Raw genomic sequence first — 27196 nt, forward strand, 5'->3', positions numbered from 1 at the left:
GAATGGCTTATCAATGATTCAGCAGCGAGGCCAAATAACGATGACGTTAGGAGCGAGAGGTCCGCGTTCTTACCATGCCACCAGGTTTCCCGGCATCCCCGGGTTTTCCGGATTCTCCCCTCAGTCCCATGGGGCCCTGTAAAGAAATATACACGGTTTGGTTAATGATTCGATTATCGGCTATTGGTTCTAATGGCTCGCAGCGAGTATTGATGAATTTTGATTGATCGTGTCAATTTTGCTTCCTTTCGTTCTCTTTGGATTATTCATGACATTGATGGATATTGTACACATTTATTTAGGGAGCTCCTTTAGTTTTTCTCTTCTTACGTATTCAATAACGAAGTGAATTTTAATTATCTATACATCGACGTAATTAGGATTCTCTTAGGCAAATCAGCTTCCCTAGCTTTAATGAAAATATCTCGAATTTTCTTCTAAACGACGTCAAGTATCTATATTTTCCTGATTGATTCGACATCTTGGTATTTTCCCGCGTTTTACAACCTACCTAACCGATAGACCTAATCTTGAGAGGAAAATACGTACGGGTAGTCCCATTGGACCAGGATCTCCTTTGGCACCTTTCTCTCCCTGTAACGTAAAAAAAGGGGTACGCGTGAAAATATGTTCTTAGACATTTTGTTTTATTTCTAGCGAGAATGAAATTAATATTTATATTAATCACAAGAATCTGTGTTAAATTATAAAAGTTCTATATCGTAAAATGTTGTAATAATGCACAATGATTACTGACAGGATCGCCTTTGGCGCCGTCGTGTCCTCGGTCGCCCTTTATGCCAGGTGGACCTTGGAGTCCAGGAGTACCAGCTGGACCGGGTGGTCCCGGAGGGCCCATTATCTGTAAACAATTAATCATACAACGTTGAATAGATCCAAATGCAACACGCGCAACAGAAGTCTACAAGTCACAGTTTATAACGAATAAATTCATTAATTGTGATTTTACTCACCACTTCACCAGCGTTCACCTCAAACGTACCGTCTCCCTGTAACGAAACGAATATCGTAACATGAGATATTTCTATACAGTCTGCGACTCGATATTCAAGATATCGATGGTATCCGATAGGAAATATTATAAATGAAATACACGTACCTGCCTTCGCCTGAGTTTTTTGTATTTCTGTCGACGGAAGGCCCGTGTCGCGCCATGAAAAGAAATAGATTTTATCGTCAAATGGTTGAATGCGTGTCGTTAAAATGGTATGTCCTCGATTTCAAAGCAATTGACACGGCGAGTACTCGTCACGCATTGAAACCAAGGACCCCGAATCACTCATAGCGAAAATTGATGGATATTCAACAACCCTTACATTCAAGTACCGCCACTCTATGCAACAATCGATTATATCTTTCCTTTGTCATTGAATGATGAATAGAAAAATTAAAAAAAAAATCAATGGAAGAGGGTTCGATATTCCATCTGTTGAACGTAAAGTACTGGCGAAGAGATCTACTCACCGATTCGCCCTTCTCTCCTTTTTCACCTTTCAATCCGGGATAACCCTGTTTACCGAGAACACGCGTCACGTTAAACATTCATTGCATCGAACTCAGGGATAAACGGCACTGGGAAATAATTTACATACCGGTGGACCAGGTAAACCCGGTGGCCCCATGAGTCCTGGAGGTCCAATGTCACCGTATTCTCCTTTCTCACCTTTGGGTCCAGAGATGCCCTATGGTCAACGAGTATCATGTAATAATAGTTCATCGATTTCAAATAGAACAGATATTACATCGTAACAATTTGCTTACAGGTAATCCTGGTGGACCCTGAATACCAGTTTCTCCATCTGTTCCATTGAGTCCAGCCAAGCCAGGTGATCCTTGATCTCCCTTTGGTCCTGAAAATAGGAATTCATCCTAAATGCAGGTAAATAACACATTTCCATTCACGAAGGCCTGTTATGTTCATATAATTAATAATTTTTCATTTCATTTCGTTAAACGTATCCCGATCTTTCGTTCCATCATACATTCATTCCCATGTAGGTACACCTTTTTATTCGTTCATTCCGAAAACATTCTTCGTAATTAAATATACGTGTAATTTCTCTTAACGACTTTTGGAAATCTTTAGAGAATCGATAGAAATGTTCATTCGTCTTCGATCGTGTACTGGGAAGGTAGCTGAAATTAGAAGGAAATTGAAATAGTTTCTAAAAGCTTTTAGGTGAGAATGCCTTCAACCAGATGTAGATGGACTACGTTATGCGAGAGCAGAAGATCTGTCAGATGAAGATTGTGGTGCCAAAGAAAAGCGAACTGTTGCCGACGACAGTGGAGGGTTAAAAAGATCGTTCATCGTCATCCATCTTTTTCTCCTGAATTTCGCGGAAGAATGGCTCTTGAAAATCTACCTGATGAGCCCGTGTCTCCCTTGGCGCCTTTTTCGCCCCGGTAACCCCGTTCACCGGGTTCACCCTTTGGACCCGGTAAGCCGGGTGGGCCTCTCATCAATGCCATACCGCTCTCACCCTTGAAACCCTATAATGTAACACTGTAAGGTCAGGTCCAACCAGGTCCTCCATTTTTTTCTTTTTTTTTTTTTGAAAAATTCTTTTCGTTTCGTTTCGTTTACGCGAAGCGTTAATCAGGTTTTATTCTTAGGAAGGAAGGTACACGGGGAAAGGATTGGTTTTATCGGACATTGTATTTCATTTCTCATCAATTCTGGCATCGTATCGTACAAAGTGGTCGATTAATATAAACGTGCCAGAATTGATTCAGTCGACTACGTTACACAATTAACACACGAAATCTAGACACAAATAGTTAACGTTTACTCGAAAACACAAAAAAGTACTACGGGTATCGCATGCAACAACGGGAATGTTTATTAGGGGGATCAAGTTTAGTAGAAACTGGAAGCTTGAATTTTCCTTTCTTCTTTTCTCTCGACTTTTAATTTTAGGCTGTTATTTTTGACGAAATCTATCGGGGGATACAAATTGCAAGTTGAAACGTTAATGTCAATTAACTCTTAGAGTACAGAGCACCCCATATGGCTAAGTATAATTTTTGATTATTTTCAAAAACAAATTTTAATTTAATATTTTCTTGGAATTAGAATCAATTGAAATTATATTTATTAGAATTAGAATTAATTTTTATAATTTATAATTAAAATTTTTTAAGATTACCAAGTGTACCACTAATTATGGAATCCCTTGTATATCTATCATAGGAAATGTATCATTCACAGTACTCTAAGGGTTAAATTTTAATGTATATAATAAACTAAAAAATATTCTTTACGACGGTCGAAAGAAAGGAAACAAAGAAACGACCGAATAATAAAGAGGAATCAAAACATTGTCGATGATAATAGACATAATTAATACTCATGAATTAGCGGCGTATGGACACGATGTATTATAAAAGACGAATCAATAGTAAAAGCTACATAGTTTCTTTAGGGGGCTTTTTGATACTTACGCGACAATCGCAGGCTTGCATCGATCACCGGTCGATATAGTTGCGAGAGCCTCAAAGCCGGAGGTAGTAGTATTAGTTATTAGTGATTTTGAACCGACACACAGGGAAGAAGTAGTGTGGTGTTACTTTGCTACATTAAACACAAATTAGTTACACAAGCTACGTACACTACGCCAAAGACTACTGACTAAGATAAGCAATCAGTTTCTTTCTCTCATTCTCACTCATACGAATATACCCATGTATACTCTCTTCCTTTCATTTATCTCATCTATTATTTTACTTTGTCCCTTTTACCAAACACTCGCTATGATTAGGATCTCGCAAATGTTATTTGGACATTATTAGCTGAATTAAGTTGACGTTGTAACATATTAATTAACAAGGAGAGACTTAGATGTATTCCTTGCTGATTTTAATGGGATGATAGATTTATATTCGTGATAAGGATAGTAGCAGATGGTTAGAAAATTTTGAGAAAAATAAATTCAGAATCTGGAAAAATTCATGGGTATATTTGGGTAGAATAGTGTTCCATTTAATAATGGCCATGGTATAGAGGCAATCATAAGAAAATTTAAATTCCTTTTTTTACAATTATAAAAATATTAATAGTAAAAGAAAATAGAAATCTTCTATGTTATGTCATGACCACTATTAAATGCAACATTCTATTACTCGAATGTACTCGAGTATGGTTTTCACCAGACTTTGAATATATTTTTCCCCAAATTTAGTTGGAGGGCTATTATCCTCCCAAATTTCATTAAAATGAGCGAGGACCACGTCTAAAGCATCCTTTGTAGGCAGAGGCATTAGAACCTTGCAAACTATGCAAGGATCCTTCAGTGTCACGTTAAGGAGCCCAGGAAATTTGAAGGAACGCGTGTCCGGCATACGATTTCAGCGAAAGCTCGGGCTGAAAATGGCTCAATTTTCTTAGCTGGCCACAGCTGCTGCCTTTATACCGTCGATAAATTTCACAATTTGCCGGAAAAGGACACTCTTTCCATAGAATCCTTTTCGTATGCGTCCTAGAATTCTTCAGCCCGTTTTTATTTACAGTACATACGCGACAGCTATTAAACAGTCTCACTTAGTTAACGATCTAAAATTCCGGGCATTGAACGTTTTCTCCGACACTTCTCGAGGATAAATCTGTCGAGGATACTTACGGTTACACCTTAAAATAGAAACAAGTTAAAAACAGCGATGAATCGGATAACTTTTCTTTTAAAGCCGTGTGGGTTACAGATTTTTTAGTACGCAGGTGTGTAATTTGGCCGCATCCACCAGAAGAGATTTTTTATTTACCTCTTCCGCGAGGTACACCCTCTTATTAACCGCGTGCCTCTTCGGCGACATATGTGTAGCGCCTCTACAAGTAACGTACAAGTATAATATACAACACCGAGCTAAGTTTCGTGTATATCGCTTCGCGTACGTGTTATTTGCTGCCACCAACGTTTTATCTTTTTTGTTTTTTTATTCAAAATATCGTTCACGCGATATTTTATTCAAGTTACGTATTATCAGCCTCGAGACGACGATGTGAGGATTTTGGAAAATGTTCTACTTATTTGCATTTATTTTTATTTTGGAATGGAATTCAATTTAGTTTTATTTGTTTAATAAAATTAATATATTCTTTTTATTTCTGAAATTTCTTAGTAGGTATTCTGATGCTTAACATTAGAACTGACATTGGATGTACAAATGAGGAAATTTTTTAAATTATAAATAGCAGAATATAATTTGATATAATTTTGGGTGATCTGTATGCTTTATTAAGAGGCACGAGATGGGTAATCAATTCTTAAAATGTCATAATATTTTTGATATTAATATTGTAGGATATGTTTATTTTCAACACAAGAACATTTTCCATCCATCATCGTCGCGGCGCCGAATGCATTATAACGGCTAATTGTTTTAGTACACTAAGTAAAAAGAGACAGGTGATCCTATTGTATCATACGTGTTACATGCCGGCATGCGTGCGTGATAAGATCGTGCAAGTGCTTACCGTGATTTTCATGCAGGTGTATTCAAAGCGTGAATAATCAGGCATTTTGAATTTGAATTTTGGTAATAAGGAAGTTCCCGGTTAAAAGGATCATTTCCCTATTAATATACAAGGTAAAATATTTAAGAAGATGTATCATTTGAATAACTCATTTATTTTCGGCGATTAACAAATTGAATTGAACCCATAACCCATTTACATTTTAACAAAATTTCATATTTTGTAGTATTAATTTATATTTCATAAAATATAAAATTTTATCCAAGCAATATCCAACTCTGATGCCTAGTTCATATCTGACGAATATTTAGTTTAATACTCATTTCGAAGTGAGTCGAAAATACATAAAATACAAAATGTTTAATTCAAAATATCCAGCATTGAATTGAAATTACTGTCCCATATACAGTCACATTGTCACATATACTTTTATGAAGCAATTTATTTTATTACTAAAAGTAAATAAATTATTTAAATGATCTATCTTAAATACCTTAATCTGTATAAAAATACATTAAGAAAAGGAGGGTGATTTATTCAAAGGAAGATAATATCGAGGTAAACGGACAAGATAAAACTTTATTTACACAAAAAACCCAAGGAAGGGAGAAAATAAAGATGTAGGACAAAGGTTAAGCCTCGAAGTGCTCGATAGTGGTCAGCGTATTGTTCAAGCAACCAACATTAAACGTTCAAGCGGATTACCATGCATCTTTTCTGTCGGAAAAAGCTGTAATACGCTTTTCATCGTGCGCTGCATGTCGCAGAGGAATTTCAATACAAAAAGATTGTTTGGAGGAGGTTGTTGAACAGGGATCTCGAAGGGGATTGGGGGAGGGTGAAAAACGAGGAGATACAAGGACAGAGTTTTCTTTTGCAAGGTTTTCCGTGGAAAGTTTGGTCAATTGTTAGGATGGAATAGGTTGTACGGTCGATTTGGTTGGTGGTCGTTCGCCGGAGGACCTCGCTGAAGCTTACCCTCTTCCCTTGCTTTCCCCGGGCACCCTTCTCTGCCGTCGGACCGGGTGGTCCCGTCGGACCCAGCTCCCCCTTCTCGCCCTTGGGCCCTGTGTGCGTGTATATCACGTGCATAAAATAAAACATAACATTCGTTCGTTTCGCACACGCTCTCCCGTTCTCATACGAAATTATTTTCATGTATAGATATATGGGTTAACACTTTAGCCATTTTGTGTTCCAATATTTAATTTAAGTAGAGATGATATTCAAGTATGTATTAACAAAAAAAAAAACATCTGAAATGTGTTGGACAGTGTAATTTGCCCGAGAAACTCGTTCGTTTAGGTTTGCACATTTTCGATTTTGAATTAAGGATCGTTCTTGAATTGAAGTCGAATTGGTAGTACGTAAATGTGCACGTTGAAACCTTGACAATTGGTGCATGTGTAATAAATATTCCAATAAAGATATATTATTATCTTGATGGCACAAAGTAAAAGACAATTTAAAACTGAACGATGAATTCCAAATGTCTGATATTAATAAGCTCAGCCCATGGTTATTGGTTATGAGAAAGTCAAACAGTGTTCAAATTGCCCTTTGAAATAGAGAACCATTAGAGTGATAAATAACTTGCGGAAAATAACTGCTAGAGGGGAGTTGTCAGTCGAGCAAACTTAGTGATTCATGACGAAGAGATGGGTGGTCACTCAACACAGATATTACTTATTCCTTTATGTAATATGTATCGAGTTGGAATATAGAATGCATAGTAAGAGATTCAAAAGTTCTTGGCCTATTTTTCAATTGTTATTATTTAAAATAATGAAATTCCTGAAAGAGATATCAATTTTTAACTTCCATTAATTAATTTCTACTTTCACGATGTTACATCGAAATTTCTTAATAGGAGCAGATTAATTTCATCAGAATTACTTCCGTAATTTTCAAAAAAATTAACGATCGTTTTCCTATCGAAGGAAGAGAAATGGAATCGGGACAATGAATCGACCTAAGTCTCGAGCTTTCCGTACATATGGTTGATCGTAAATCGTTTCGTGTGGTGTGTGGTTCTCCACACACGCGTGTACGCGGACAAATGACCGTAAGAAAGTGCAGAAAACGAGTGATTTACCGTCTGAACGGTCGTTTCCTTTTCGAATTAGCTCGAAACTCTTTCCGTTTTGCGTGCGTACCGCGAGCGGATTTATATCGCTGCAATTATACCAGCGATTTCACGCGCGATTTCTCACCGAGGGTTACAAGCATACGTATATCCTCGATTTATTCAACTTGATTTCGAGACGACAATTATTAATCGTTTCGTTTCATTGAATATACATGTAGAAAAAGATTTTTGATAATACTATATAATTTAATTAATGAATATCCTTCTGAAAATTATACAAATTTCTATTTTACTAATTGCTCGTCGCAAATAACGCTCGACGCGATAATTTAAAGCGTCACATCCTGTGTTCATTAGAACCTCTCCTTGCGGACGGGTAAGCAGAAATTTTCTGTCGCTTTGAACTAATGCGAACAGATAGAAGATGAACATCCAGACCGACGCGACGGTATGCATTTGCAAATGTTAAGACGCACAAATGAATTCGACTAACAGTCACGTTTCTAAAAGCATTAACTGTACTACGTTCCAGTGGATCGGAATTAAGACTGTACGGTGGTGGCCGATAGAGGCACACCTTTATGCAAATCAATTCTAATGCAAGAAGGAAGCAGACTCGCGTCGACTACATAAGTGAAATCTGCTCACGTATACTTTGTGTGCGTACATCCAGTTCGATTCTCTGTTTGCTATTGATCCTACTACTTATCCATACACGTTCATTCGTGTACCGTTAGATGCAACACGATAAGGGTATGTTACAATTGCACATAATTATATCTTCGAAGATTTATGTTTTCTATAATATAATCTATTGTTTGAAGTCTGTAACGAGGAGGCTCCGGTCAATCGTGACCCAGATACACAAAATTAAAATTAAACACTGAAATTTCTAAATGAAAGCCTTTCATGAAATGAAAATAAAATCTTAGTTTCATCATCTAAGGGTTAATTTTGTTAGTATTTAGAGTAATTCATGAATAAGGACTGAAATGATCAACCTACTTCCAATTTTGATAAAACTTTCCAACAATATTGAACTCGAAAAAATATTTGACAGTTGCCTCTTTTTATCGACAGTCATCGATATTGAAGAGGTGAAAATAGCTTTCGAAGTTGGGGTTGGAAAATACGTTCAGTCGAATATATTGGAAATTGAAGAGAAAAGATTTAAATATATGGCTTATATGTTTTTGGTCATTGGGTCCGTCATTTGGTTAAAGCAAATGTTTTATAATCATATCACCCTTGTTTGAACCGACTGACAACGTGTCATATAACAATGATTTATAATTTCCCCAGAGGATTTTTTTCATAAAACTATATATCATGAATATATTTAGGTGTTTTCATTTAAATACTCCACTCCTGTAGAGGTGGGTTAATATCCAAAGCTCAACGGAGTTTCAATAAACACTAGAAACAGATAGGAATATTGGTTTCCAACTGTTTATCTGAATTGTTTATGAACGGTATAATACAAGCAAAATACCATCCCGAGATAGCTTACAAATTATTCATGGAGAGATTTGTCTGATTACGAGATGCTGGACCTTGCAATTTTCATTTTATATTTAAAGAAGATAACTTTGCAACTTCTGTAACGTGGATACGCTACGAAATTACTAGTAGTATAAAATAATGCAAACGAATATATATATGAATGTCACGGATCGCAACAGGTTTTGAACATCGAACCGACCATGTTCGAATGCTTTCTTCGTATAATTATAAGCAACGGTGGCGATTTAAGAAGCTCGAAAAACCGTAATTCATATCTTCATATGTGGTCGTGTTATGTTTCTTTGATATATTATGCGCGCAGCTATCAGTCTTGGAAGAATTTAAATTATACCGGGTATATGCTTACCAGGTGGTCCTGGTGGACCGGGCGGTCCCTCGAATACTCCAGTTGGAAATGGTTCCCCGTTCAAGGACGTTGTTATACCGCGATCACCTTTATCACCCTTGTCACCCTGCGGAGAAATTAAGGTAATTTCAATTAACGAATGATTTATCTCCGTATTAACAAGTTTATCTATTCGTTTAGGTAATTCGTTGAGCGTCGGACTGGAACAAAGGAATATGGTGGCAAGTACGTTACGTCGAAAAGCGAAATGAAAAATTTATTTTTTCCTTTGAAGAAAATAAAAATTACCTTAGGACCTGGTAGTCCCGGCGTACCAGCCGGACCAATCGGTCCAATAGGTCCTGCTGTTCCTTTTTCACCCGCTGGTCCAACATCACCCGGAGTTCCTTGTCTACCTTCGTGTCCGGGAAGACCTTCGGCTCCCGGAGGACCGGGTGGCCCAGGTGGGCCAGGTTCTCCTGGCTCTCCCTGTTACGTTCCAAGAGTGTTACGTCGTTACCGCTTTCTTCCGGCGAGAGCCCTCGACAAGAGTGTCTCTCGGTGCTCGTCGGTTTGTGCCACAAGACGGAAGGGACAGGAAAGGAGCAGTGGAAGAAAGCTGACGGTGGTGAATATACAAAGTGGCAGACAGAAGAAAAAGATAGACAGGAGGAATACGGTAGATTCGAGAGAAAAAAGTGAAACAGGTGGAAGAGGATCGCGGATAGACGTAGAGAAAGCGCGCGGGCAAACTGTGCGTGGAAAGGCATTTCTTCTGATGTCACGTGAGTATACAAGGTGTTCAAGTAATTAATGACTCGTGTAACTTAGCAGAAATATTGAAATTCAGGTGTGTTAAAATTAAGAGAATTTCCATGTTCCACAAAACGATACATGCCATTTGCGAAATTGCATATCTGTCGTGTGATATTGCTGAATTTGCTGACGTGCGTTAATGTAATTTGGATATTCGGTTGCTGAAAATTTGAAATTTAATGTCACCTAAAAATGACATAAATGCATACCAATTTGACTATTGCAAAAATTCTTGTTTTAAAAACATTATCGTCTGAAATTTCATCTCCGACTTCATATAAGCGATGAAAAATTCATCGAGAAAAAGGCGTTGAAAGAAGCCTCCTCCAAGCATTTGTTCTCAAGAACATACTCGCTTATGAAACCAATCTATTGTAAACATAACTAAAGAGGAAGCTTGAAAGAAGAACTTCAGAAGAATATGAAAACACTTTTAGAAGTGAGAAATGCTAGTTGGACAAACACGTGTGATGAGTTATCTATCCACATACCGACTTCTATTTATAAGCTTCCTCGAGGGTACTCTAAACATGGGTGGTACTTTTAAAAAAGAATTCCATTATCAAAGATAATAATTTTATGAAACTTTTCTTATTCTGTTTAAAAGCTCTTTTCAACTTTGTGGATTTAATTTCTCTTCTAATGGAATATTACATTCTCCTTTTAATATTTTACTCTTCCTCTTTAATGGATTGCTGTATTTTTAATTTGGTAATATTTTTAATCTGTAAAGGCAGGAAAGATGAATTTAACGACTTCAAATTTTTTAGAATTTTACACCATAGCATTTACTATTTTCTAAAGTTGTTGAAGTAGTGATTTCATAAATTTATAGAAATTTATGGTAGAAAGTGATAGATTTATGATACATTTTTATCGTACTTTGCGAGTGTTTTCAAGAATTTCAATATTTTCCTCGCACAGTTTTCTGTTTTTAGAGCATCATGCACACACCTCAGGTAACTTTGAAAAGAAATGCAAGTACCGCAATTTGGTAAAAGCTTTTCAACGAGATCTGTCTACTTGGTAGTATTACAATATAAAATGTAGTAAAAGAAACGGATGATTTGAAAATTTTGCCTACAAATAATTCCTCGTGAAACTGCCTAATATTTTTTGTATTTTGAACTATAAATATAGATTGTTATACAATACAATCTTTTTAGGGATATAAAATTTTCATCTCATCGATCACATATTTAAAAATGATGAAGGTTACTTGTTCTACTTAATTGGAATATAAATTTTAATTTTACTAATTGTGGAACTTCGATAGCAATTACAAACATTTTACTATATCGTACGTAAAGTCATGCAATCTGGAAATGTACACAGGTGAGCAAGGCATACGTATTCACAGACATACACACGGACGTACACAAGTTTGTACATATATTTACACATACGACTTGGATGCACATTCGCCTAATCAAATGCGTAGTGTACAGTGTAGAACAAAACTATTCAGCTATTTGAGCTTACTGTATAAATTTAATCATATAAATTGCAATATTCCGGAAAAATGGTTTCATTAGTTACGTTTTGTTTCTCACTGTCTACTACATTTTTCAAGAGATAGTAGTAATAGAAAAATTGATGAAACATAGAAAAATAGCATGCAATACACGCACGTGCACGCACCCTCGTTCCAATGGATGCGTTTGAATTTGCGTGAAGTATTTGAAGGTGGAATGACATGCAGAAAGACCAGGACCGTGCTATTTTTTCTCACTTCTCGTCCTTTTCCTTATCATTTTTTGTCTTTCTTTTCTGAACGTGTTCTAGAGGATACAAAACAAAATTTTACGAACAAATTAAATAAAACGAGCTACTTAACTGTTAAGTTCTGCTTAGAAGATGATAGTATACTTTGAAATAATTTTCACTAAAAACAAAATCATTCTTAACAGTGAATTTTTCAATTTCGAGGAAAATTTAAAAATGACTATCTTTAATTGAATTATCTTAGTACAGATTTTGAAAATCCAAATGAACTTATCTAACAGCAAAGATTGATTCGTTATACTTCTTACACGGCCCTGAGGAGAAAGGTTCAAAAGAAAAAGATAAAATAAGAAGGTGCCAGGTAAATGTACATGTTTCTTATTGTGACAGACGGGCATAAAGATGAACTTCAATACGTTTCAAACCTATTCAAAAATTCCTTTATGCACGTCATTGTTCAATTCACCAGGTAGACGATGCATACATAAAAAAACAAATATTCAACAAAAAATTCTATATAACAAACATTAATTTTTTCTTTCTTCTTAACAATACATTAAAAATCAATATTTATTATTTTCAAAATTTATTCCCTATCAAATTTGTATTTAATTATTATTTAATAGATATAGTCTGTAGTTGAATCTTTGTCTTATTCAAAATTGGCACCAGGTACCAATTAAATGATTTTGAGCAACTATGGTTTTGCATGAAAAATAGGGTTAATTTTCCAGAAATAACTTTTCTGCAAATAGAGTATGAAATCGAATGCCTGGAGAATCGATGATAAGAAAAGGGGATCGGGTGGAGGGAGGAGGGGCTCCGAAAGAGCAGGCGCACTTACTTTCAGTTGTATGATGGTCTGCGCTGAGATATTATGCCCTTGCTCCTGAAGTCCCTAGAAGTAGGTCAACACTACGGGTAAAAACCAAATCTCTACCAGACGAAAACATAGAGAGGGGTTTTCGGGGTTTCAACGGGGGGGGTAGGCGGGATAACCTAAAATGGATCATTTGGGGTATCTCGTTTCTCATTGCTCTTCCGAATCCAAGACATGCCCAGAGATATACCTAAATACTGTAACTTAAAGTAAATACCATTACCAACCAAAAAACCAAATACATTAAAGTGCGACGATCATTTTCAACCCTAAGACCAACCACTTCGATACAGGTAAATACTTCGATTGCCACAAAAATTCGAAAATAAGTCAATTAACAAAACTCATCAACCCAATCAAATTACAACCATTCTAAAAACAACTTTTCCTCTCCTCGCGTGTTCTCGCAATCCAGGAAGAGAGTAGTCGCGAAACGAAGCGGTTTTCTCGACGGTTCGAAGCGTCGTCGCACTTTAAACCAACCATTTAAACCAACGAAGAGAACGCTACACCGAAAGCACCGCACGAGGCAACGACTAGAAATAGGATTGCGTCTAGGAGCGCGGACAGGGTACACGAGGTGGATGGGTCACCAAACGTGGAAACAAAGTAGGAGTCGGCGAAGAACGTGGATAACATGGTGATGAAACGGTGTGGGAGGGAACAAGATGAGGAGTAGGTAACAGCAAAGAGGAGAAGAAGCGGACGAAGAAAAAGAGAAGAAGCGGGAGCAGCGACGACCAGAAGAGATTTCTGAACCGCAACACGAGCCCTGTTGCCTTTCGAACAGGCCGGTTACCTTCAGAGCGACGATTTCCGCATAGCCGAGTGTCCCGCCGCGGAGCGTCGTCACCGACCTCTTTAACCCTAATCCCTGTGCATTGACCCGTAGGCGGAAAGATGGTTTATATTGTTAATCTGTATCATCGAAGATCGATGCGTCAACGAGAAAAAAAAAAGAGAGAAAAAAAATAGCGCCTCGCGCCAATGGCCCATCAAGAATCCGTGTAAAAACGTTGATCCGTTTTAGCTGGGATTAACGTTGTTAACAAGTGGTTCGCGATGTTCAGAGATTCGATCGACAATTTTCAGCAATTTTCGGATATCTGTTTTCGGCTGTTATTCGAATGATCATCGGCCACGAATTTGGTGTCAAATGAAAAATTATTAGATATTATTTTCGAATATTTTCATTAATTCCGAAGTCTGTTTTTAGCTGTTTCAGATCGTTCGTTAACCCTCCGTGGAGAAATGATGTCTCATCGAGATCAAAAAGTCTTCATGCTACTCGAGCTTTACAATCCGTGCTTTGTTAACCCTTTGAGCATTATAGACACGTACGCGGTCTGTTACAAAAGTAATGAGACTGAGTTTTTGAAATGTAGGTTGACAGTGTTAGGTACAGAAATAATTGTACCATCGTAATCGCGAAATCTGGTGAACAAACAATAACAGAATACTAGAGATGTACTAAAATTCAACAATTTTTATTTTTAAAAATTATAAATTATTTAGAAGTTTCTTATTATTGAGAGCATTCTAAAAATTTTGCAATGATTCATAAAATAATATTTACAATAGAATTTTCATGAATGAAATAAGTGAAAAATTTGATTTTTCATCAAATGATAGAAATACACGGATTCTTGATTACCACGTGGCAAATAGTTAGCGAGAATCAAGGAAACGCATGATCTATACTTTGGTTCGAGAATGCTGTTTCTGTTCCCAAAGTACATCTGCGTATATGTACATCTATAATATTTGCATCGTATTTGATGCAACAGCTATCAGCTATTTGAGCTACTAAATATTAGTTAACATTAATTGCAATCAAGAATGAAGCCGTTGTCCTCGATCATCGAGCTAACGAGAAACATCGAGATTCACGGTTCTGCAGTTTGTAGAAAATGCCTGGTAAATGTTGCTTCTATTACGTACAAGAGAAACGCTGTTTCAATCGGATAATTTGATCAAACGGAATGTAATTTTGTCTTTTATATCGGTGATTTATATTTCGAAATTGATATTCTATTTAACAGATGTCGTTACTGTAAATACGATTAATAATTTATATTACAATTTCACTTTTCTTTTATAATTCAATTTTTATTTTTAACATTTTTTCATTTACATTAATATTTATTCCATTTATCTCAATACAATTCACCAGATATAAAACAGAAAAGCAAAGGATTTCTTTAACCACTGATGTAATTAATATCTCCATTGAACCTTTATTAAAAGTACATCGATATTATCCGATTGAAACTGGTTCTTTTCTCTCATAATACCAGCTGCTTTGATAAACGTATCCTTAAAGAAATTGCATCGTTTCATCTTTTATCGTTTCTTTATCTTCAAATCTGTTTTTTCATCATTTAAATTCTTCCAGTTTCTTTCGTCTTATCTATTTGCAAATGCTGGAACAGCAAGGTAAAATTGAACAAAAATTCTCTCTTCTAAAACGTAGGGAGCATAGCCGGGGAGAGAAACGATGCATTTTCGCATTACGTACGTTGTTCTCTGGCAGCGTAATGCGCTCTCGAGCGCTATTTCAGTTTCTCTAGACAACGTAGCTAGATACCTTTACTGCGGAGAAGACGTCGAACCCTGGACTTCCCAGCTCTCCTTTCTGCCCTTTCTCGCCGGATCGACCCTGCAAACGAAACACACCGTTGTATTTGATCGAAAAATAACGGCAACTCGCGGCAAAACTGGGAACAAAAGCAGTCTGTGTTTTGACAAGCTCCGAGGAGGTTTTGCCGCGAATTTAACCCGCTAACTTTTACACGGTATTACCGAGTACGGTTTAAGCGCCGCTTCGCCAGCTAGATCCAAGCACGTTTTTATACATTTCAAATTCTATTTCCGGCTTTGTACAAATTGTTCTTCACCAAAATATGCGTGTAGCCTCCCAACACTTCAATTGTTTATTTCGTTAAATTTTTAATTCAGGAATTTCTTATGGATGGGTAATTTTTGAAAACACTATGCACAATTGTGCACATGCAATTTTGTTAGCCGACGGATGAATTAATCAGGAAAAAGACACCATCGTTAGATTTTAATGCTAGAAACATTGAACGGTTCAAGCTGAGCAGAATATTAGTCAGAACAGAAAGTTCTAATAATATTAACCCAATATTTTATGGTTTCTTTAAACGATTGCCTCGTACCCGCCACTTGAAACAATCGATCGACTTCCAAGAAGGTAGACCACACAACTGGTGATATTTCTTCGTTGAATGTAAAAGTATTGACTGGGGATGTTAGATGCAAATATTAAGAATACCTTGTCTGCTATCTATGCACACACTCGAATTGAATGCGAACGAGCAGCGTGTACATCCATACACTATTAGTCAAAAGTTTGGTATCGTTACATGAAGTTTTATTTATTAAAAAATTGATAAGCAATATTTCTTACATTTGCACCATTTATTGCAAAGAGACAACTAGTGTCTTTTTCTTTTTCTTTTTTAAATTGGAGTTTGTTGAAGAAGCCACTCTTAATATTAATATTTTTTTAATAATTTTCAATTTGATATTATTTAATATTTCCTGTAATAATTTTCAGAACTGAAAGAAAATATTTTTTCCAAGCTGTAGAAAAACTCAGGTCAAGGGTAGTTTTAAATTAGCATTGATTTATAAGAGTACTTCAGGTATTTAAAAAATGTTAAAATTTGTAATGGATTTATATAAAATTCAGCAAAAATCTAATTTTGACAGAAACCAGTAACTTTTGACCAATAGTGTAGATATTGAGTAAGGGACGAGTGGAGTTCTCGCGTGAGTCGATCGAAATTCTTTCAACCCGACCGTCGCCAGAACAAATATCTTCTGATATTTGCAATGCACTCGTACTTCCTCATCCCCCCTCTATTTCCATGCCTTTTTTCTTGTCTCTACGTATTTGTACATCCGCTCGTACGATCCGTCCCATAGATTCCTCAGTTATTGTTCAAACGGCAAAATGCACCTCGTGCAATACAAACTGACTATAATATTTCTGAGATGAGACGTTTATAACTCCCATGAAGCAAATTTTCCCAGATGGTCATTTTCGACAAATGTCAGCAAATTTCACTTTCGAAAGAATAAATATTTAATAAAAATTATATTTAAAATAACACACAAAGATAAATGATTTTTTGTTAGATACTTTTTTACAAAAATATAATCAAATGTAATATTATTGCAATTATATCACACATAATTTGTAGCTGGAATTATACCAAATAATAGAACAGCAAACAGTTCAATTTAATTCATGGAACAATTTGTTGATTTCATTAACACATACAGCGTTACACCTATATATTACGATTAATGTAACGATCATTTATTTATGTTTTTCAATTTAAATAATGGTACTTCAAGTTTCGTCTCTTCTCATTAATAACTTCTTGATTTTATTGTCCAACGTTAATACTTATTATTAATTATTCCATAAGGGTTGAAGCTACTGTATATACCAAAAAAAATCTAAATTTTCTAAATAACATTAAAATACACAAATTGTACGTGAACTTACCGGTTCACCCTTTGGTCCATCTAACCCGATAGGTCCCTGAAAGAACACACTGATAAGTTTGTATGATCAGTCGTAGGGAAAACGAGAGAAAGTGAAAAATCGAAAAGGCTGTGGTAGCCTTTGAAAATAATCATTCCCTGTGTATGTAACATGGACGTATGCGAGCATACGATAAATAGAGGCATCGTTGAGCGTCGTTGTACATCAAACTGCTTCCAAATATGACTATTTCATTAATTATTTAACAACTATGAAATACTGAACATTATTTAATATTTCATCAAAAAATTCGCATATTTTCGACAAAGATTTCTCGATTAACTTTCATTCAACTATTTTTTTCTATTTGCAGTTTCTACCTCTGCTGGCATGAAACTAAAGCTTCATATTTGAAAGCAAACGAATTCCAATTTCACGATGGATACACGTATAGGCATAAATCTGATACAATAGAATGAAGTATTAAAAAAAAAAAAAAAAAAAAACGATGACAAAAAAAATGGATGTTGCGTCAAAGTTCAGGAGACAAAGCAGAGATCGACCGAATGGAAGAATTAAAACAAAAAACATAGACAAAGAGAGAAAACAATCTACATAAAAATGCGCTAATAGAAAATACAATTTAGTTGGTGTTATGTGCAAACGTGTGATAGATAGGGCGAATGGAGTATAGAAGAACATAGATGTGAACAGATACAGACAAGATAAAGAGACAGAGGAATGGAAAGAAAATAACAAAATAATATACCGGAAAACCGTTCTTGCCCGGCGTCCCGGCCACACCCTGTAAGAAGGGGTATACAAAATTAAAAACTCGTTTATACAGGACAAGGGTTAAGTACTTTCGCGGTTCATGCAGAAGCAATTATCCGCGGACCAATCGTTTTCACGATACACACCCCGGTTAATAATTCTATCACCCTGATAAAATCCAACAAATTATCAGGTTATCCATCTCGTCGTTAATGCACATTCGATGAACTGTCACGCGTATACCGTGTGCATCGATAGTTATAAATTCGTGGTGCCTACGTATGTACCGTTAGCAACTACACCATGCATCGAACTAGACTCTGCAACACGCACACTGCACGTGCGAGCACGACGGGTGCAACTACGGGATGGAGAAAGGATAGGGTTTGCATCGGCGGAGGAACCGATGTACTCACCTGCGGGCCTGGTTCCCCTGGGTCACCCTTTTTCCCCTTTTTCCCCCTTTTTCCGGGTGGACCTGGCTCACCGGGAGGACCTGCAATGAGAAGAAAAAAATAAATTCATACGCGAACTTGAGATAAAATTTCAGATAATCATTTCTTTTTAATAATTTCTTTTGTAAAATTTGAAACGTAATGTTACTTCAAATAGCTATTTCCTATTCTAATATCAAATAAAATGTTCGCAGGTCCGGCTGGCGACAGAAGGGTGAAAATGAGTTTTCAACGACGCGAGAGGGAAACAGGGCTCGTAAAAGAGGAGACGGTAACAACGGATCCAAGCAAAGAATGGAACAGTTATGTAGATCGAAACCTGGAACAAAGTTACTTTTCTTGCTCGTTGTTCAACGTCAAAGATATTTTCGAAAATTGATGCGAACCTGCGCCGTTATGCAACGGGAAATCGATCGATTTCAGGGGGTTGCGTGTAATTTCGAGGGACGCTCCAGGATTGTCCCTGTGTCTGTCGGATAATGAAGTTTCTTGTAAACGCATTTTCGCGTAAAGTGGAATATAGCGAAGCGAAAAAAATTATTTGAAACGCTTTTAACGCTCCCCAACAACTTTTCCATTTTATCGCCGAGACGGGATTACTCTTGTTAACGTGACCGAAACACGTTGCCCAACGAGTGTCATTTGTAAGTACCTTGTTTATTACTTGCATTATTTCACGAGACATTTTGTTTGTCTTCATATTTTTTATTTATTATAATTATTTTTTTCTAGGTAAATGTTACTCAAATATTATGATTGAACAAGCGTGAAAAATCTTAGAAAATAATTTTCTGCTTCCTTGAACAAGGTTCGATTGTTTAGCTTCTCCTTCATTTTTCATTTATCGTCGCCAATGACGGTCCTAGCACGGAGTAATGTGTTCGAAAGGGAATAAAAGCTACAAAACGTTGATGGAGAAACAGCTAGGGAAAGGAAAAGGACAAAAAAGCGAGGGGGATTGTCGAAATGAGCAATATTAGTCGGGCGTGAAGTAACTTCCGTGAACTTTTTTACAATCCAAGCCACGGATATAAATCTCCTCGCCAGCTGACGAGAGGGAAAAGATGAAATAAGAAACGTGCTAACAAGGAAAGTTCGAGGGTCGATATTGGCAGATATTGAGGGAAGTTGAAAAACAATTCTTCCTTCGGGTCATGATGTACGAAAAACTTGACAAACAATTTTCTACAAGTTATAAAGTCACTTTTTTCATCGTATCTTCAATCTAATGGTACTTATGATTAAATTTGTACTTTCAATTTGAAATTTATCAAACAAAGAAATATTATTCATAAAGTTCATTTATTTTTAAGGTATTTATCAATTACAAATGCAAGCATTTGAATACTTTTGTAAACGACTGTATCATTTCGTTCTTTTACCACCATCACTGTCATCGGGTACAATTTTAAAGCGTTCTCTACCTTGCTTCTTGCAAAAAAAAAAAAAACGAAAATGAAGGTAAAGGAGAAGCAAATGGTATGTTTGTGTGCACCGATGCATCCGCCCATCAGAGGATTATCATCAACAACGAACACGGTGAAACCAATGAAGACATCTGTTTGATACCCTCTGCTATTACGAACACGGTGCACAGCAAGAAAAATAAGAACGAAAAGTCAGGATGGTAGTGGATTTAAGTGGGACGGAAGAAGAAGAGGCAAGGATAAAGGGTAGAGTAAGAACAAACCTCTAACATGGAGGATACAAGGCACGAGAGGCAAGGCAATCGATCGTCGTACTTACAGAAAACTAAATAAACTCAACTAACTAAAGAAGAAAGTCTCTTGGTAAAGCAGCTATTTTCCTCCTGTTTCCTTCTTCCCTTCTATTTTCTATTTCGCTTCATTCTTCCCACTTTGCTACCCACTCATCCTCCCTTTTCTCTAATGTTTTTTCTACCTCCATTCCTTTCGACCTACCACCCCCTTTTTTTATACAAAAAGTTTAAATTAAAAGAAACTTCTGAAATTGATTGTTTCATTACAGAACCGTTTAAATTATTTCACTGAACAACCGAGGAGAACAATTTAATCACCACAACCCTTTGGACAACCAATGCTTCTTATAGTCAATGGAGAAAATTTTATTATTATCAATTGTGAGGTTTCAAAAATTGATTTCTTCAGAAATAAAAATTAGGAAAATTATGTGCTCTGAAGAATCAATTTGAAAATAGCTGTTACAGTAAAGTATACATTACAAATTCTACCAGAATCCAACATGAAACATCATATTAACCATCTGAAAATGATATGTTTGTAGGAAAATCTCAGCCAACGTGATCCATCAACATAGGAAAGCTCATTAAAATCAGAATCGGTCAGAAGGGAGGCTGTCCTTGTTAGTGCAGTGGTCAAACCGCAGAAGCTTGGGTGAATCCTCGAGAGTAACGGGTAAAGTTACAGGAAAAAGCGGGAGAACGGTGTGATCGGTGTGCTGAAACTTGCCAGGCCGCAAGTGTCCGCTATTTCCGGTTTAAAAGATGGTGCACGGGGAAAGGAAACGAATCGCTCTCCTGTTTCTAGTATACGGTAGTATCGCGGTGCCTATGGGAGCAGTAGAAGGAAGAAGGAACCTTGCGGTCTAGACACGACGAAAATACTCGACTCGTTCGGTGGTGTACAATAAAACGATGCTTTTGCATCCCCGTTTCGCTCGCCTGGAACAGTTGTTCCCGTAGGAACGGTCTCTGCCGTTAGGGGGAAACGCGCTCGACCCTCCGTGAAAGTCTTTCGCGCGAATAAGAACGAGATTAACGCGACGCTTTGGCAGCGTTCCGAGGGCAAGGGACCTAAGGCGTGCACGCATTCGCACCGAACTAACGACACTTCGTTTTCGTTTACAGAATAGCTTCAGGCGGCCGGAAAATGAGCGACCGATACAAAAGGTTCTCCTCTGGTGACACCAGGTACCAAGCACGAATCCTTTGGGAGCCCGACTCGTTTCGACGATTGCTCGTTACGAGCTTTCCATCCACCCACTATCGCGTTGAATTTCTTAATCGTGTATACTTCAAACTTCCATCCTCCCCTTTGTATTCTATTCACGAGTTTCCAGCCTCGTACATTTTAGCCCCGGGCTAAATAACTTAACGGTAACCCGAAGGAATTGAACCGGTGCGAGAATTGGGTAACTTTGGAGCATTCGTGGAATTAGGATAACTGGGAGAGATATTAAAAATACAGGTAAATTTTACGATACGATTGAATCTTTACAGGGTGATAAAAGAATGGTTCAGAAATTTTAGACCAGATTGTGCTTTTCAGCACAAAAATAATTTCAATTTAAATCTTGAATCTTTAGAAACAGAATATAGAGAGTAAGAGAATAATAGAGAAAAATAATTTAACGCAGTATAGGAACAAAAATTGTTTCAATTTATTACGGTGCGAACGTATAGTACAGGAGAAAATCGGTTTCCCCTCGCTAATGGGAAACAGCGTTTCTTTCAATACACGTGTGTGTATGCGTTTCCCTCTATTTTTCAGAGTCCATTTTTATTCATTTTGTTTCTAATATAGAATGCACCATTGAATTTTTTAAACAAAACCAAAGTTATTTAAATTCCATCACCTAACAAACAGTAAGATGGTTTTCTAATTAATCAAACGTTTATATTGTCATTTTCATAAAACTTAAAGTTTTAAATTAATCTATCATGAATGCAATTTTGAAATACTTTTATGTCATGAAATTTGATTGTAGATTTTCAATATTTTGCATTAATTCAGGTAAATGTTAAAATTGAGAATCACTGAGGCCGAGAGCCGAACTGACAGAGTAGGAAAGCAAATCCGGGGTGGCGGAAGGTAGGGCAGAGTAAAGGAAACAGGGAAGGTAAAGGTAGAAGAGAGCGAGCGAAACTAGGGACCTCACATGTCGTGGCCGCGGGGCAGTACGGTTATACAGGGCCCAGCTCCGATTCCCGCCCCGGTAGTTTCCCATGATTGAGATACGTAATCGTTACTCCCCGATGTATATCCTGCGTACTCACCGTTCTCGAGAGCGTTTCGTGCTCCCGCACAGAGATGCTCCTTTCTTTCATTCCCCTTTACCCATCCATTCCCACTTTCCTATACACACATCCACCCGTACCGGGTTAGTCCTTTCTCTAAAATGTAGACTTTAAATCATTTCCTGTCCTCCGACGAACGTCTCGATAGAATCGAACGCCGACCATGAAGAGAACGGAGGCGTAGTAAATTCGCAGGCTTCTTGGATTGTCGGTGGTCTTCGTTATTCAGATACGCGCATTTCGTATGCTCGAATGATGGTTTATGGCTAATATATTCGACCATCGTCTCGATCATTGTGTTTAGTAGACATCCTTTTATATAGATATCCCGATTCGAATTCCAAAATTGCTAGGGAAACGTTGGGAATGTTTTCCTATATAGTAAAAACATTTTTTAAATTGTTAACTGTGCCCATTATTTCGTTCACTTCCTGTAGAATCACGAAATTCTACAGTGATTCAAGAGAACCTTCCGCAATCTTCATCCCTCCACTTGAATCGCGCAACAACGTTCTTCCATCAAGGTATCGGGTTTAAATCACAAGCAATTCAATTGCCGCAAATTTTCAAGAAACCTCTTACGATTTTATCAGTGGGGTAGGGTATCGCAAATACGTATTCATACTGGTGGCATCACCTGCCACTGCTTCTCTTATGGACGTCCACCGTATAATATATCCATTAAGAGGATTATCGAGGAAGATATAAGAACATGGACTCCCTTTCTGATGTACCATGGACGATTTTAAAGAGTCCTTCTTATGTGACAGTATAAAAAAATTCAAATTTTTATAATTCTACATTTTGCAAATAGAATGCAGGATGTCTTAATTAATCCTTGAATATTATGGGTAAATATCAGAACTTTTCCTTTATTTCTTCTTTTCTTTTTATAAATAAAATGTTAAGATATTTTACAGGATTAATTTAATCGTGAAAGCGTTAATATAACTCATGTGTGGTATAGAATTTGATTTCCAAGCGGATTCGTGTATGTTCGCCTGATTTTATCGACGCAGGACGAATCGCAGTAGCGTATGCAATTCACTCGAGCAACGGGTTGCGTTGTGGTAAAAGAGAATTAACGAATTCCCGGAGGACCCCGCGGACTGATAATATCGCGGGCCATACGTGTCCAAATGTATCTTCCCGATAACGACAAAGCCGCAATTACCGTGGATCAATGCCCGTTTCTGTACGGTTACTGCATAATGGCCAATAACCGTGTTACGAAGCGGTGTTAATTTGTTTCGAAGAGCCTCGGTTAAACAGAGCTACCTGCAAAACGTTTTTCGATTATCTCCCTTACATTTGATACTCTTCAAAAATATTCGCAGGAAAATTGGAATGAAAAATAAATTTTATTCTTGGATTAGACGTGATCGAATTAAATATTCAATTTTAGTTCTTAATTAGAGGAAGTTTTAATTAATCCAAAGTTATTCATGAATTGAAGTACATTTTCAATTAAAATAGAATTTTAATTAAAATTAATAGTAATTTTTAATCTGATAAATTTTAATTAAGAATTAAATTTACTCTTCAATTGCAACAGTTCATTTCTTGTATTTTTGAAACATTTATAATCATAAATTTAATTGTCGAAAGCTTTCAATATTCCTTTTAAAAATTACAAATAAATGATGCAACAAAGGATTCGGGATGAATTTCTTCAGAAAAATACGCAATCTCAATCTCTGCAAATGGCAGAAAAAGTAGACCAGTGTTCCAACGTCAAACTAAATCATAATATCCATTCAACCCACCTATCTGTTAAAGACTATTTAAAAAGTTCCAAAGGAAAGTGGGGGCCGGGTTCTCGCACACCGTACTTTCGATTAATTCACGTATAACGAACGTTATAAGCCATAAGTTATAATCCGAGAGACAGATTCCGGGGCCTTCTGGTCTGATTCTAAGCCGAAGCTTGCTTCTCCCAGCGGGTGGTTTAGGAGTACGGCCAGACCGCACGCGGCGAAGTGAACCGAGTTTACAATAAGGAGTCTACGTCTACCTTCTCTCTTTCCTTTTCCACTTTGTCCCTCGCTTCTTCCTTGAACCGTCACATACCGTTTCGCTTTTCTTCTCGATAACTCGTCCATCCGTAACAGGAAACTCTGCTATCTGAAGATAGTTAACCGGGAGCGTACACAACTATACCCCTATAATTTAATAGGGGTTTCATCTTGGATCGATAACGCACTTCGTCGAGCATTATTCGGAAAACTTCTAAAGAAGAAAACTTTTTGTTGAAGTTTTTAAAAGGCTTCTGAATATTAATTAAGTATGTCTTGATTAACTCTCAACAGTTTGAAAGGTTGTATCATCTATCCGTGATTTTTATCTGTTTTATTAAACGATAACTGTCATTTGGAAATCGATCATTTTGTAGTTTATGTTGTATAGAACGATGAAACGTTTATTAAGTAAAAAGGAAATGGAAAATCGCAATAAATTTTCGGTTTCATAAAACGAACATAGAAAGGGAAACGCAATATATTGGAAATTTCTCTCTTTCGTTCGCTTGAAGGTGATCCATCTCGATTCAATTAATTAAATTTTATATTTTAGTTATTTCCTGTTTTATACAGAAATTCCTTCCTCGAGCATATTATTTTTCACAAGGCAATAACTCGCGTTTTCTTTATTAAAACTGATCGATAAAATATTCTTGACGCTTCGGGAAGAGGTAGAAATAATTTGTCGTCGCATCGATCAGGTAATTTTCGAACGTAAGAAGGTTCTTGGACTGTTGCCCAGTCCTAACAAACCCCGTATGCTTCCTTGTACTCCTCTTCAAGGATTCTTGTCTCATTCTTTTCCGAGGAACGACAAAACCCTAACAGAATCACGTAGGCGAGTCGAGGATCGCCCACGTGGTTCACGAAATTCTGCAAGTCCATCGTGTTCTTTTTTCTCTTTCCTGAGATTTACACTCCTGACAAACAACGATGAACTCGTTATCCCACGAATTTCGTGTTACTCGCGCGTTGGATTACAATCGTGTTTATGTCTGGTCGCAATTAACTTACGTGCGATGAAAATGTTGGAATTCAGCCGCACAAAATCCTTGAATAACTATCAAATTCCCCCGGTAATTTCTTCTTTTATTGAAGAAATAATTTCTAAAGAATAGTATCATCGAAAATCTCCTTCCTTTATCACCGTGAAATCCCGGTAGTAACGTCTTTTCCCAGAACACCAACATTGTTCCTCGTTCCTTGAATATCCGTGCAACGCGGTCTTTTAATCCAGGATTTCTTTCGAACGCTTCCATGAGCCCAATTAGACTCATTCGGTCCGAGTTGAAAACGCGGTCTGCCGGTTATTCTTCGTTTAACTCGAACACGATGCTTTCGCTTCCCCGAACAGGGGTTGCTTGTGACGAGCCCGCGATAAAAGTGCTCGCCGTTACGGCGATAGTCACGAGCTGAAGAAACGAGCCGTCCACGGATGGGAGGCTTGAATGATACAAGGTGTGAAGTTACACGTCGACGAGGAGGGACGAGTTCACGAAGAGGGAAGGTGGAGAGACTATTTATGTGTCTGAGTCGGCTTTGGTCTCGGGTTCTCGAGCAGGATGGACGAGTGGATAGGTAGATACGTTTATTAAGTGGAAAGAGAAAGACGGATAATGGTGGATTGTGGAAGATGGAGAGAAAGGGTAGAATCAAGGTAAGAAAGGGGTGGGTGAAAAGAAAAAAAGACAAAGAGCTGTTCGAGGTGAGAGTTATTCCAGTAAATTATTATTCGTTTCGTTAGAGGGATACTGTTTCCATCGTTATTCTCGAATCCTTCTTTATTTGAAGAATATTAAGGATTTTTTATTAGGTTTTTGAGGATTCAGTCCTATTTACGATAGTGTTTCTTATTGTTATTATTATTTAAGAGTGTAGTGATTTTATTGCAGTATAATTAATCTTGAAACCTACGCTGCCCAAAACTGTACATGTAGATGTTAGTGCAAAGTAGGCTCTCTTTTAACTAAAGATTAAAGTACAAAGAAGCACTTCCTACCATTTGCTTTTAAATTTAAAAGAGAATCTAGGAAAAACCCAACGTTAGTAAAAATCTCTTAACACGGATTCTTGGCTTAAGTCAGATTAATTGACAGTTACTCGTCGTTCTCGTTCGCTGACGGTTCCCTTCTTCCTTTTAACACGTGCGTGAAAGGTGAATTGACGAGGAACCGGTTAATGGACAGGATACTACAGCGTCTACACTTGGTACGTTAACTCTTGAGAAATCACTCGGAGCTGCGACAACGAACATTCGCACCTCGGCTATCCTTACTGTATCTACTTGTTCGCATCTAACTGTTACATTAAACCGGAAGTCTTACATCTCGGTGATATATAGGTACATTAGAGTTGGAGAGAAAGAATCTTGTTATCGAACAACCAAAGTGTAAATGTTCCATCGATCTTTCTGAAAATTTGTTAAAATTTAAGAACGAATCTTCAAAATCTAACGAAACCATTTGTAGCTGGTAACATAAGGGTAAAAAATTAGTTGATAAATGCAATTTTATTAGAAATATCAATCTCGAATTACAGAAATAAATAAATCACGAAGAGGTA

The 27196-nt window shown here is 37.0% G+C and overlaps 1 protein-coding gene and 1 long non-coding RNA gene across 14 annotated transcripts in view; one reads left to right on the plus strand and one right to left on the minus strand.

Annotated features, from left to right (window-relative positions):
- LOC114879017 (collagen alpha chain CG42342) overlaps positions 1–27196 on the minus strand; it is a 95890-nt gene that overhangs the window by 9415 nt on the left and 59279 nt on the right. For 7 of the 13 annotated variants that reach the window (XM_046286960.1, XM_029193484.2, XM_046286964.1 and 4 more), the window contains 18 exons: positions 18560–18639; positions 18139–18174; positions 17391–17426; positions 15438–15509; positions 13650–13736; positions 12815–12868; positions 9739–9918; positions 9451–9556; positions 6470–6558; positions 2388–2514; positions 1783–1871; positions 1614–1703; positions 1486–1530; positions 1121–1147; positions 975–1010; positions 758–862; positions 550–594; positions 74–136 (listed from right to left, as the gene is read on the minus strand). In XM_046286960.1, coding sequence (XP_046142916.1) covers positions 74–136; positions 550–594; positions 758–862; positions 975–1010; positions 1121–1147; positions 1486–1530; positions 1614–1703; positions 1783–1871; positions 2388–2514; positions 6470–6558; positions 9451–9556; positions 9739–9918; positions 12815–12868; positions 13650–13736; positions 15438–15509; positions 17391–17426; positions 18139–18174; positions 18560–18639 — 1367 coding nt within the window. The remainder of the gene's footprint in view (positions 1–73; positions 137–549; positions 595–757; positions 863–974; positions 1011–1120; positions 1148–1485; positions 1531–1613; positions 1704–1782; positions 1872–2387; positions 2515–6469; positions 6559–9450; positions 9557–9738; positions 9919–12814; positions 12869–13649; positions 13737–15437; positions 15510–17390; positions 17427–18138; positions 18175–18559; positions 18640–27196) is intronic. The other 6 variants (XM_046286962.1, XM_046286963.1, XM_046286967.1 and 3 more) reach the window with 6 other exon arrangements.
- LOC123988113 lies at positions 18802–20737 on the plus strand. Its single transcript, XR_006829642.1, has 4 exons — positions 18802–19242; positions 19331–19829; positions 19912–20388; positions 20588–20737. It is a non-coding gene; the product is annotated as an uncharacterized LOC123988113 (long non-coding RNA).

This window comes from Osmia bicornis, chromosome 9, assembly GCF_907164935.1.
Source record: "Osmia bicornis bicornis chromosome 9, iOsmBic2.1, whole genome shotgun sequence".
NCBI lineage: Eukaryota > Metazoa > Arthropoda > Insecta > Hymenoptera > Megachilidae > Osmia > Osmia bicornis.